General features: G+C 34.2%; 1 protein-coding gene across 4 annotated transcripts in view; it reads left to right on the top strand.

Moving 5' to 3' along the window:
* FSTL5 (follistatin like 5) overlaps positions 1 to 14,187 on the top strand; it is an 864,807-nt gene that overhangs the window by 774,630 nt on the left and 75,990 nt on the right. For all 4 annotated transcript variants that reach the window (XM_043902330.1, XM_043902328.1, XM_043902329.1 and 1 more), the window contains one exon: positions 1,260 to 1,409. In XM_043902330.1, the coding sequence (XP_043758265.1) occupies positions 1,260 to 1,409 (150 nt within the window). The remainder of the gene's footprint in view (positions 1 to 1,259; positions 1,410 to 14,187) is intronic.

The following is a 14,187-nucleotide window of genomic DNA, read 5'->3' as shown; positions in this document are numbered from 1 at the left end:
CAGAGATCAGGCCTAAATCATAAAAAAGTGACACATGAGAATCAGTGTTTGTCATTATATTGTCATTAGATAAATATATGTTTCTACATATATTTTGTGTAGAGCTCTCTTTCTAGTGGTTTTTCTGACTATAGATAAATTGAGAGAATTACAAACCTCAAACCCAATGTGTGTGTGTTTCACTCAGTCATGTCCAACTCTTTGTGACCACATTGTCTATAGCCTGCCAGGCTCCTCTCTCCATGGAATCCTCTAGGCAAGAATACTAGAGTGGATAGCCATTCACTCCTCCAGGGGAATCTTTCTGACCCAGCAATTGAACCTGGGTGTGCCGCATTGCAGGAAGATTCTTTACCACCTGAGCTGCCAGAAAAGCAAACCCAGGATACCAGTGAATAAAAGAAAAACCTGGAGCAAAAATAAAGACCTAAATGACATTCTTCTACTTTCAATATCTGCAGATGCAAATCAGAAGGACATAAGTATACCTTCAGCATTTATTTAATGTTGAAGGATGAAATAGAGGATCTAGCACAAACAATATTCAGCCAGAAGGCAGTTCTAGGGTAACGGAGCAAAAAGAAAAAAAAAAAAAAAGTTCAGACAGATGAAAGGATTTTGTAAAATTTGACCTTGATACCAAATCAAAGATAAAATAAATATTATGAAAAAAAGCCTTATCATTTTTTCCAACTTCTTGATTCTCCACAAATTAGGACTCCTCTTTTTCAGTGGGTTTGGTAGCTTTTGAATGGACTATGAATGGACCATGTGTTTGGAGAGGCTCTAGATGTACTTGGTGTGGTTTCTGATGTCTAGTACAGAAGTTTGAGACTGGGGGATGTGGGAGGAAACATTGGGCTTGTTATGTATTTAAGCAGTTACTGAGTTATGAACAGGTAAGAGATGGATGAAAGGACTAATGAATATAGTAATATTCATATATTACTATAAATGAGCAATTAAAATGAGAAAATATATTCTAAAGGATTATTCACTCTAGTTTCTATACACATTTAATGAATTTAACTATGTACTATATACTGTTTTGTTTAACTCTATATATTTGATATAAATATAAACATATAGCATATAAATATATATTACCATATGTATTTATATATATACATATATATAAATATATATAACTTTCTATGACAAAAGTAGTAAAGTGTCCAACATGAATGTTGCTCATCATATGTCCATGTCCATGTTATAATTTAAGATATTCATTTAATTTTATATTTTCTAAATTTTAGGATGAAGTCTGTCCCAAAGCTGAAGGTGATGAAATCCAGAGGTGTGTGTGGGCCTCAGCTGTCAATGTCAAGGACAAGTTCATCTATGTTGCACAGCCAACTTTGGATAGAGTCCTTGTTGTTGACGTGCAGTCTCAAAAAGTTGTTCAGGTATGAATGACTCCTCTTTTTGAAAGTGAAAGTAGTTTTAAAGAAAATTTAATTTAATGTAATAGTCATTATGAGGTAACCTGTCAGTTAATTGTCATTGATAACTTGTTTCATTACTTGGATAACTAGAAAATACATGAGTTTTCTGCAAACTTTCCTCTCACTCTACTACTTGAGCCTAAACAATTAAAGAAGTAATTGAAAGAGCTTTTGTTTTCAACAATTAGATTCCAAGAATACTTTATAATCCCAACATGACCATTTATGCAGAAAACATCTTCAGAGTTGCTTTTTATATAGAGAGCAAAGAGAGTCCTGGTCCATGGTCAATTAAGGTATCCTAGTTACCATCACAGAAACAGTATTATAGCTTTCTCATTTGAATTCATAACAAAGGCTGAGACAATAATAGATTTACTGGATAATAGTAATTTAGTAGGTTTTACCACAGTAGTAAAACAAATAATATGTGTATAGGTCTATGACAGAGAAAAAATCTCCAATCTTGCCATGTAATTTTTTCCATGTTGTCAGGATTATGGTTATGGAGATTATTCTGGTTTGAGTCATCAACAACTATTTTATGTCGTGCTCTTTCCAAGACTATCCAACTTGGACCATCTACTAGAATTCAGTCATACAACAAGCAAGGGGAAGGATAGGATTTGCCTCCTGGCAGCCTGGCTCCAGCCTCCAAGCCTTTTACTGTTAGGATCTATGGCTTCTCAGCTCAGAGGAAACAAACTTAAAATAGCATCCTGAGATACATATCAATATAATATGTTAAATCAGAATAACAACTACACATTTTGTGTGTGTGCTCAGTTGTGTTTGACTCTTTGCCACCCCATGGACTGTAGCCAGCCAGGCTCCTCTGACCAAGGGATTTCCCAGGCAAGAATATTTAAGTAGGCTGCCATTTCCTACTTCAGAGAATCCTTCCAACCCAGGGATTGAACCCAGGGATCGAACCCACGTCTCTTGAGTCTCTTGCAGTGGCAGGCAGATTATTTACCACTGCAGCACCTTGGAAGTGTACATATCCCATAACATTATATTAAGGATTATATCAATTAATGCATAAAAACATTTAAGCATTTATAACAGGGCCTGGTGTATGCACTATATACTGATTTACTATCAAAATTCTGACAGACACTGAAATCTAACCATTTCTTTCTTTTATATTTTTTTCTTGCATCAATATTGGTTTGAAATAGCTGTTAGTACCTCTAATATTGATTCCTGACTAGAACAAAAGATATTCTAAGAAGTTCAAATCACAGCTTCTCACTGTAATAGCTTTTAGCAGCTTCATATGAATTCATCCAATCATCTATCCACTTTTGTATGCATTTGTTAATTGTCTTTTGTAAGATGTGCTTGGTATCACAGATAAACAAATAAAAAGTGTCTCTGTTTGAAAGCTCTGGTGTCTACAGAGTTATAAATTTGTGGTTCAGTTTCAAATATGACAATGAACAGTAGGGTCATGAAAGGATGACTGAAAAGGATGCTAGAAAATTCTAATGCCTCCAGGGTTACATACTTGTGTACACCCTATCTAATGGGTGTCTATTTAATGGTCCAGTGTCTACTGGGAGAACATATTTTTCTGTATATTTCACATCCTATGTGTCTGTCTTTGAGACTGCTTGATTTTTTACCAGGTTTATTTTACTTTGATTTCAGTGGCAACACAGGCTAGCGAATTACATCCATTAGTCAAAGATTATCAAGAGTCTTTAGCTGGCAGGTTAAAATTAGATGTTCTTTCAGGAATAATCAGGCTGGTCTTTAAATTCAGTGTTCAAACCAGAAACCTACACCAACTGAATATGTATTACCTACTAGATATTTGAAAGTGAGAAAAGTTAACATCATTTATTATTCATATAACTTCTATCTTCAGACAATGATGTAAATTTTAAAATTAATAGAAAATATCAATAATGAAAATTCAGGCATTGGTAAAAAAAAAATCACATAAATGATATCATTTTCAAAGTGACTATAATGACTATAAAATACCAGGAGAATGAAAAAGACATATGAGGATAAAATATTAAAATATAATATAATTATGATTGTGGGTATTTTTCAGACAAGAATCTAAAACTTACACTTTTATAAGTTAGAAAATTCAGACTCAGTCTAAATGGATTCTCCTGTGATCTTGGTATTAAAATAATAATAATTATGCTTTATTACTCTTTCTAGTCATTACCTATCTAAAGCTAATCATTATGTAGATTTCTGTTACCACAAATCAGTATTGCCTGATTTTCATTATTACAGAGATAGAAATATATACAATATTCATTGTCTGTGTCTGGATACATTGGCTGCACAAGATAATTGTGAGGTCATTTCATTTACCTGGAGCAAGTGTTATTCTTTCATTTTGCTGCAGAGAAATCAATTACAGTTGATTCTCATTGTTTGCTGATTCTGTATTTAAAACTCACCTGCTCTCTTGAATTTATTTAGAACCACAAAACCAGTACTTATGCTATTTTGCACTCATTCAGGGACTTGTGCAAAGTGGTGAGAAATGTGTGACCAGATGAACATACATGTTTCCAGCTCAGGTTGGACAAGGAAACACTTGGTACATATATATAATGGAATATTTCTCAGCCATAAAAAAGTAAAACATTAGGTCATTTGTGCAGACATAAATGGACTTAGAGACTGCCATACAGAGTGAAGTAAGTCAGAAAGAGAAAAAAAAGTCATATATTAATACATATGTGTGGGAAGTAGAAAAGTCATATAGATGATCTTATTTGCAAATCAGAAATAAAGGCACAGACATAAAGGAAAAACATATGGACACCAAGGGGGAAGAGAGGGGTGAGATGAATTGGGAAATTGGGATTGATATATAGACACAATTGATACTATGTATAAAATAGGTAACGAATGAGAACCTACTGTATAGTACAGGCAACTCTACTCAGGGCTCTGTGGTGACATAAATGGAGGGGAATAGAAAGAGGAGATATATATATTTTATAGTTGATACACTTTGTTATATAGTAGAAACTAGCTCAACATTGTAAAGCAGCTATGTGGTGCTTTAGTCGCTAGTCGAGTCCTACTCTTGCAACCCCATGGATTGTAGCCTCCCAGGTTCTGTCCATGGGATTTTCCAGGCAAGAACACTGGAGTATTTCCTTCTCCAGGGGAAAAGTAAAGCAGCTATACTCTAATAAAAATTAATTTTACTTATATATATATATATATATATATATATATATATATATATATATATATATGTATCAGATTTTATTTATACACTAACAGTAGAAAGGATAAATTCTACAAGGAGATAACAGAAAGAAAGGGGAAAATCTGATAATATACCAAATAGAAAAGGATAAAGTTGATAATATACCATATATTATTATATTACTATATATCATAATATACATATACCTTGTATTATTCTTTATTGTACAATTTATTTAAAAATACTCTAAACTCTCAGATTTAGAAAGGGCAATGAAACTTAAATAGAGAAAAATCAATACCTAAATATATTGACATGATACAATTAAACATAAAATTAGAGAAAGGAAGAAAAAGTGAAGTAGCTTAGTCATGTCTGACTCTTTGCAGCCCCATGGACTATAACATACCAGGCTCCTCTGTCCATGGAATTTTCCAGGCAAGAGTACTGGAGTGGGTTTCCATTTCCTTCTCCAGGGTATATTCCCGACCTAGGGATTGAACCCAAGTCTCCCACATTGCAGGCAGATGCCTTACCATCTGAGCCACCAGGGAAGCCATGATACAATTAAATATAAAATCAAAGAAAGATCTAAACATGGTAGATGAATTACTATGAGAATAGTAGCAATTTTCTCAATAGCTATAATGAGCACCAAAAGAAAGTAAAAAATATTATTAAAGGACTAAGTGAAAATAAAATATACACTGATATTATATGGTCAGTAGAAAAATTTTGTCAACAAAAGAAATTATATAAAATTGAAACTATTAAAAAAAAAAAATTGAAACTATTCACTGTAGGAATAAGGAAAATAAACCAAGCTATTAAATATGATATATAGTGAGCAAGTAAATTGGTAAACATAGGATCTATTAAAGTATTAACTGTCAGTAATAATGATATTCACTGAATTTAAGATCAACGTTTTTAAGAGCCAAAACACAGGACTAAAATAACAACAACAAAAAAAAGGTGTTTAAATAGTGCACAATAACATGGAAGTGGGGGAAGGGTTGATATTATTTATATTAAGATTTCTTGTGTTATATAAGACTGGAAATAATTACTGATTATTATGCATATGTTAAATATGTTTTTAACATTTCAAGAAAGTATGTCTTAAATATTGTGTCTATGAAAAAATTAAAATAAAGGCACAACCTATTCATAAATACAATAGGAAAAGAAGAAATAAGGAAGAGAAAATATAAAACTGAAAAATTAAGACAAAATTGTAAACAAAATTATAGAAACAAAAGGGGGGGCATGATTCCAAAAAATAAAACAAAAGACATATAGAAATTGCTTTATATAAAATAGATAATTAACAAGCACCTGGTATTAACAAGAACTTCTCTGGTAAGCACAGAGAAGTCTGCTTAATACTCTATAATGACCTATATGGGAATAGAAATTAAAAACAACTGGAGATATAAATATATACATACATACACACACACACACACACACATATATATATAACTGATTTATGGTGTTGTATCACAGAAACTAACACAACATTGTAAATCAACTATACTCCAACAAAAATTAATTAAATACAAAAACAAAAAAATATAGAATAAAATCAAATATGTTTATAATTACAATAACAGAGGATGGAATAAAGTAACTAGCTTATAATAAAAACTAACGAACTGAATAATGAATATCTAATCATATGTGTGTTATAATAGATACACTTCTAAAATGAAAAAAAAAAAGAGTCCTAGGTGATGTAGGCAATAAACTAACAGCAAAACATAAAAGCTGATGTAACAATATTAACATCGGATTTCAAAAAGGGACTATAACACAAAAAATGTCTAGTTAAAACAAGTTGCTTAATGAGTTAAAAAGTTGACTAAAAAATTAAAAATAGGAAAACATATATGATTGCTTACAATTTTGTAAAATGATTATTACCATATTACTAGAAAAATTGACATATGATCAAAGTAAGAAATATTTGATGAGTGAAGGAAGCCAGAAAGATAAACACCAATACAGTATACTAACACATATATATGGAATTCAGAAAGATGGTAACGATAACCCTATATGCAAGACAGAAAAAGAGACACAGAATTATAGAACAGACTGTTGGACTCTATGGGAGAAGGCGAGGGTGGGATGATCTGAGAGAACAGTATCAAAACATGTATATTATCAAGTGTGAAACAGATCACCAGTCCAGGTTGGATGCATGAGACAAGTGCTCGGGCCTGGTGCACTGGGAAGACCCAGAGGGATGGGATGGGGAGGGAGGTGGGAGGGTGGTTCAGGATGGGGAACACATGCAAATCCATGGCTGATTCATGTCAATGTATGGCAAAAACCACTACAATATTGTAAAGTAATTAGCCTCCAACTAATAAAAATAAATGGAAAAATAAAACACACAAACAAAAGTAGTATTCTATGCAAATTGAACATAATGACTCTTCTTGAACTAATGGATATATTATTAACTTTTGCATACAATAGTGATTAAATATGCCTTATTACTAAATATTTCACTTTCTATGCATTTTCACTCTTTTTATATCGCCATTCAGGCTGCTATAATTTAAATAAATAAAAAACAAGCAAAAATACAGCAAACTGCATTGCTTATAAACAACAGAAATTTATTTCTCAAGTTTCTGAGTGTGGAAAGTCCAAGATCAAGGTGCAAGCATGATAGCAATCTGGTGAGGACCCTGTTCCTGATTCAAAGCTGGTTCAAAGCCCTGGAATGCTGCAGTCCATGGGGTCGTAAACAGTTGAACATGACTTAGTGGCTTAGTGGCTGAACAACAGGCAACATTCTTTTACAAAAGGTTCAGAGCCAGCATGACTAACCACAGTGAAAGGAACAGATGTAATATGGAGTCTGATCTGTTCCTCACTATTACACATTCCTTCCTGGGAAGAGGAAGTGTGAAACAGTGGCTACAATGATTTGGGATATTCTGCAAAGATCTAGTCTATAGAAAGGTAGAGGCTACCTTAATTTAGGGGATGAAGATTTCCATACTGAGTATGTGCAATCTATCCTTATTTCTAATAAGACACTACTTTTTGAGGCAAATTGTTGACTAAAATATCAACCTAAAATTTTAGATATATATCCCATAAAATTATCTCTTAAATAAATTCAAATTTTCTATCTCTGAGATTGTTTAAATTCTCCTGTTTTCAACCATTTACAATTTCAGTCTGTGAACCTCTTTAGAAGGTGAATTCCATAAGTCTTCTGACTGCTTGGTGAAATAAGACATGCTTATATTTGCTTAACATGACCTTAGAGTATGTGAATTTTAGTCCTCAAAAGAACATGTTTAAAGATGAATTAGGAATATCCTAATGCCTCTACTTTTATACTGGAAAATATATCATCTCTTAGAATTCTGAACTCTCTCAAGGTTTTTCCCAATTTAATAAACAATATGTAAATAACAGATTTAATAGACATAGACCTTGAAATGTCTGTTTTGTAGATTAATAATCTAAGTAATTCAAGTTTTAAAACCAGTAAAAGAAAAAGTATTTCTAGTTACTTCAAAAACTGAAAGTGAATAGCTTCATTTGTGATTTAAATCTTTGTTTATATCCAAGGACAGAGTGCGCTCAAAGTCAACTACAAGTTGTGAAGTTAATCTTGTAAAAAGGAAAGCACCTTTGTCAATTTGACCCCTTTTGTCTCCTAGTGAAGCTATCCTTCCTGATTCTAGTGTTGTACTTCTGTTGATTTCTTTTGTTCTAAGCTGAGTATATTATACAGTGGCAACTAAGAATAATAATTATAATCAAATTTTAGTTAATCACCTCCCAAACATGATAGAAATTACTATAGAATTTTTTATAGAGTGGAGAGAGTGATGTGAGCATGAAGTCAAAATCAAATTGTCTTAATTTTGAAAAGGAAAGTAAGAAAATGAAAGAGAAAAAATAATACTACACTTATTTAAATTTAATATTTCAAGTGTTGTTTTTCATTTCTAGTGTTTTATATGGACTTTCTCTAAGAAATCATAATTTCTGAATTTTTCTTTTTTTCTTTTGCATGTGTTTAACTTTGTAAGTTGGTATTAAATATGTAATCTTAGGATGAAATGTTTAAAAAACTTGAACCACATTGCTACATTTTATTGTTAAAATGACAAATATTTTCTTGACAACATATGTTTTTAGAAACTTCATGATAAATTCGTACCCTGCAGGTGTATTAATTTTCAGTGTTTACATTAATATCATTTCTACCTGCAGCTTAAAAATGAAACCTCACAGATTCTTAAAGGAATCTATAACCTTGGTATTGCTTTAAACATCAAATGTTTATTGCTTCTCTTATTAATAATTTTTGTAAGAATGGCATGCAGGTGTTTTCTTGCATAAAAGATTAACTGACCTCATATTGTGTTCTGTGGAACAAAATCAGGTTCTGCTTGGATGCAGAAGTGGCTTATTGTAACACCTCGGGTATTCTTAAGTGTCATCAGCAGTCTCCTCTAACTGTTAGCACATTATCCTGAGAATCTACATCATTAGTTTAAATTAGGTTCACTTAATTAGCCAGCTGGTACTCTCCTTGTCAGACTGATAAACAAGCTGTGCTTGACTGTTCCTTCATGTCAAGGCTAAACTCCAAGTTCTGTGTATCTTTGTTGCTATTCTCAGAACTTCACTCTGACTAAACATGCCATCTTTATAGAAGTTGATACAACTGGATCATAACCAATAGAGCATCAATTTTAAATTGTCTGTAATTGGTGCACCCCTTCATGAAGTACTGATGAATATGAATCTCACTAGGTATGTTGGAATTATGAGGGAGTTAAAGTTTATAGATCTACAAAGGAGAAAACCAATATACTTTAAGTAAATTGCATCCTATTTGATGTTTGAAACAATGTTTTAAAATATTAAAGAAAAATATTGCAAATATGTTTATAAAACTAAAAGTAAAGCTGGTTTTTATTGTGTTATGTAGTATATTCTACACATTTTTTATAAAAGAATAGGATAAGTTACTTCATCATGATAATAGTCTGAAAAGGTGCTTACATGAGAAATTATGAAATATGGATTTTAGGATCTGCATATCCAGATAGCTACTATTAATTAATTGCAATAATGAAATATTGTGATTTGAAAGATGTTTCTGAATATGTCTAATAAATCAATAAATCTTTGGTTGAAGGATTTTGGTGGCTTAATTATCTGAATGTCACCAAGACAAGCAAAGACTTCTGTATACACAAAAGAATAGTATTTATGGGATGAGAGAGAAATTTCCAACATATAGTGTTAGAAAATTTTATTTAAACAAAGTCCCACAGAACCATTCAACAGATCAAAAGTGATCCCCTTTGTTCTATAATGGTGGTGGGTGTTGAATCACCTGCTGCAAATAAATTTCATTTCTAAGCTTCTAAAAGCAAAGTTTGCAAATAATTATTCTAGCAAAATAATATTGGTAGGCAAATGCAAACTGTAACAAGTAATACTTGAGCATTCTATGTGCATAAGTTAATCTTGAAGTGAAAGATAAGCATATATGTAATCCTTTTTCCCAATCTTATATTTCTGAACATTATATTATGAATTATTTTTTTCTGAGATATGCTTGGTGGCTGCAGAAACAAAAATATATATACATCAATAGTCTCCAAATGGTGTGTATACAACAAAAAAGCACTGAGAGATGAATAGATGTGAGAAGGGAATCCCAGGACATCTTTTATATTTTTTTAATCTAGAAAAAGAATCATATTATTTTTTTACAAATATTTAATAAATGGAGTAATATTGGAGATCTGCATTTGTCTGTATTTTGGATGGTGGGTATGAGGGTACTTGGCAGGAAGGTGGGAGTTTTACAGTTGGAAAGAGTGGACATTGGTTGTTGTGTTAGTCGTGAGGTTGTATCTGACTCTATTTGCAGCTCCTTGGAGTTGCGAGGATCCTTGAAGTCCTCCAGGCTCTTCTGTCCATGGGAATTCCCCAGTAAGAATACTGGACTGGGTTGCCATTTCCTTCTCTAGGGGATCGTCCCAACCCAGATACAACTCATGTCTCTTGCATTGGCAGTCAGCTTCTTTACCACTAAGCCACCTGGATGATGAGCATGAGAGCGTTTGAAAGGAAAGTGGGAGTTTTATAGTTTGGAGGGATGGACATTGGTACAATGAGTCTTTGGTTTATTTTTATCTATAGAAATGAGATAGTAATAGTGCATACATCAACAGACAGACTGTCATGAAGTTTTAAAAAACATGCAAAAAATAAAAATAAAAAAATGCATTTGTAATATATTTAGAGAAAAGCTTTGTTCATAACAATTCTTGTTGAGCGTATATATTTTAAAACAATAAAATGATTAAATTATCATGCTATTGGGCATGATGTTCAATTTTGAAAATTACTTTTCCCAGTGAAGTAGATGCTGTTGTTGTGCAGTCGCTCAGTCATGTTCAACTCTTTGTGACCCTATGGCTGCAGCACACCAGGCTTCCCCATCCTTCACCATCTCCCGGAGCTTGCTCAAACTCATGTCCATTGTGTTGATGATGCCATTCTCTCATCTCATCCTCTGTTGTCCCCTTCTCCTCCTGCCTTCAATCTTTCTCAGCATCAGTTTCTTTTCTAATGAGTTGGCTCTTTGCATTAGGTGTCCAAAGTATTAGAGCTTCATCTTCAGCAATAGTCCTTCCAATGAATATTCAGGACTGATTTCCTTTAGGATTGATTTGTTGGATCTACTTGCAGACTAAGGGACTCTCAAGAATCTTCTCCAACATCACAGTTCAAAAGAATCAATTCTTCAGTGCTCAACCTACTTTATGGTCCAACTCTCACATCCATACATGGCTACTGGAAAAACCATAGCTTTGACTATAGGGACATTGGTTGGCAAAGTAATGTCTCTGCTTTTTAATATGCAGCCTATGTTTGTCATAGCTTTTCTTCCAAGGACCAAGCATTTTTTATTTTCATGGCTGCACTCGCCATCTGCAGTGAGTCTGGAGCACAAGAAAATAAAGTCTGTCACTGTTTCCATTGTTTCCCCATCTATTTGCCATGAAGTGATGGGACCAGATGCCATGATCTTTGTTTTTTGAATGTTGAGTTTTAGGCCAACTTTTTCAGTCTCCTCTTTCACCTTCATCAAGAGTCTCTTTTGTTCCTCTTTGCTTTCTGCCATAAGGGCGGTATCATCTGCATGTCTGAGATTATTGATATTTCTTCTGACAATCTTGATTCCAGCTTGTGCTTCATCCAGCTGGCATTTCACATGATGTACTCTGCATATAACTTAAATAAGCAGGGTGACAATATGCAGCCTTGATGTACTTCTTTATCAATTTTGAACCAGTCTGTTGTTCCATGTCCGCTTCTAACTGTTGCTTCTTGACCTGCATACAGGTTTCTCAGGAGGCAGGTAAGGTGGTGTATGAAGACCTACAAGACCTTCTAGAACTGACATAGAAAAAAAAAAAAGCCCTTTTCATTGTAGGGGACTGGAATTCAAAAGTAGGAAGTCAAGAGATACCTGGAATAACAGGCTAGTTTGGCCGTGGAGTACAAAATGAAACGGGACAGAGGCTAAAAGAGTTTTGCCAAGAGAACGCACTGGTCATAGCAAACACCTCCTTCCAGCAACACAGGAGCTGACTCTACACATGGACATCATCAGATGGTCAATACCAAAATCAGATTGATTATATTATTTGCAGCCAAAGATGGAGACACTCTATGCAGTCAATAAAAACAAGCCCGGGAGCTGACTGTGGCTCAGATCATGAACTCCTTATTGCCAAATTCAGACTTAAATTGAAGAATATAGGGAAAACCGCTAGACCATTCAGGTATGTCCTAAATCAAATCCCTTACTATTATACAGTGGAAGTGACAAGTAGATTCAAGGGATTAGATCTGATAGACAGAGTGCCTGAAGAACTATGGAGGGAAGTTCCTAACAATGTACAGGAGGAGGTGCTTAAAACTATCCCCCCCAAAAAAGAAACATAAAATTGTTGTCTGAGGAGGCCTTACAAATAGCTGAGAAAAGAAGAGAAGTGAAAGGCAAGTGAGAAAAGGAAAGATATACCAATCTGAATGCAGATTTTCAAAGAACAGCAAGGAGAGATGTGAGACTTCCTAAGTGATTAATGCAAAGAAATAACAGGAAAACTAGAATGGGAAAGGCTAGAGATCTCTTCAAGAAAATTAGAGACACCAAGCGAACATTTCACGCAGAGATGGGGACAATATAGGAGAAAAACAGTATGGACCTAACAGAAACAGAAGATATTAAGAAGAGGTGGCAAAAATACACAGAAGAACTATACAAAACATATCTTAATGATCCAGATAACCATGAAGTTGTGATCACTCACCTAGAGCCAGACATTCTGGATCCTAAAGTCAAGTGGGGCTTAGGAAGCATCACTATGAACAAAGCTAGTGAAAGTGATAGAATTCCAGCTGAGCTATTTTTAAATCCTAAAAGATGATGCTGTGAAAGTGCTGCCCTCAACATGCCAGCAAATATGGAAAACTCAGCAGTGGGCACAGAACCAGAAAATGTCAGCTTTCATTCCAATCTCAGAGAAAGACAATGCCAAAAATGTCCAACTACTGCCCAATTACACTCATTACACATGCCAGTAAAGTAATGCTCAAAATTCTCCAAGCTAGGTTCTAAAGTATGTGAACGGAGAAATTCTAGACATTCAAGCTGGATAAAAAAGGCAGAGGAATCAGAGAACAAATTGCCAACACCCATTGGATCATAGAAAAAGTAAAAGAATTCCAGAAAAACATCTGCTTCATTGACTATGCTAAAGCCTTTGTGTGGATCACAACAGATTGTGGAAAATTCTTCAAGAGATGGCAATACCAGACCACCTTACCTGCGTCTTGAAAAGTAGATATAGAGGTACATTAATTATATATTGAGTACTACTATTTATAAGGTATTATTCTAAGTGCATGAGGTGATATCACATAGCTGAACAAACCCCAAAGGCCTGACTTCCTGGAGCCTAGACCCCAGTGGATAGAGACAGACAAAAGGAGTATTATATGTAAATTCTCCAGTATGGGAAGTGGTCAGTGTTATTGGAAAAGGTAAAGCAGCAGAACAAGGCAGGTGGGATTGGGGAAGTTAAGGACAGAGGGGAGGATGGTCATGGTTGGCCTCACCCACAAGATGAATTCTCAACCAAGGTATAGAGGAAACTGACCCTTGGTTATCTGGGAAAGACTGGTTCTGCGGGAAAACCTCCAAATGGGAGTAGTATGACTGATTGACATGTTGGATGAACAGCAAGCAGGCCGGGGCGTCTAGATCAGAGACAAGGGCAGGAATGAGGGGCACTGTGGGAAGTGAGGGGTCTGAGAAAGAAGACCGGGAGTGATAAGGCATTATAAGGACTTCTGGCCTTTACTCTGAGGGAAATGAGATGACATTTCTGTGCTTTGGCCAAATTGGTGCCATGATCCATCTCATACTCATCAAAAATGAACAAACAAAAAGCAGCAACAAAAAAACCA

The sequence above is a fragment of the Cervus elaphus genome, chromosome 5 (assembly GCF_910594005.1).
Source record: "Cervus elaphus chromosome 5, mCerEla1.1, whole genome shotgun sequence".
In the NCBI taxonomy this organism is placed as follows: Eukaryota; Metazoa; Chordata; class Mammalia; order Artiodactyla; family Cervidae; genus Cervus; species Cervus elaphus.
Note: the sequence above shows the minus strand (reverse complement) of the source record. Positions and strands in the feature narration are given on the sequence as shown.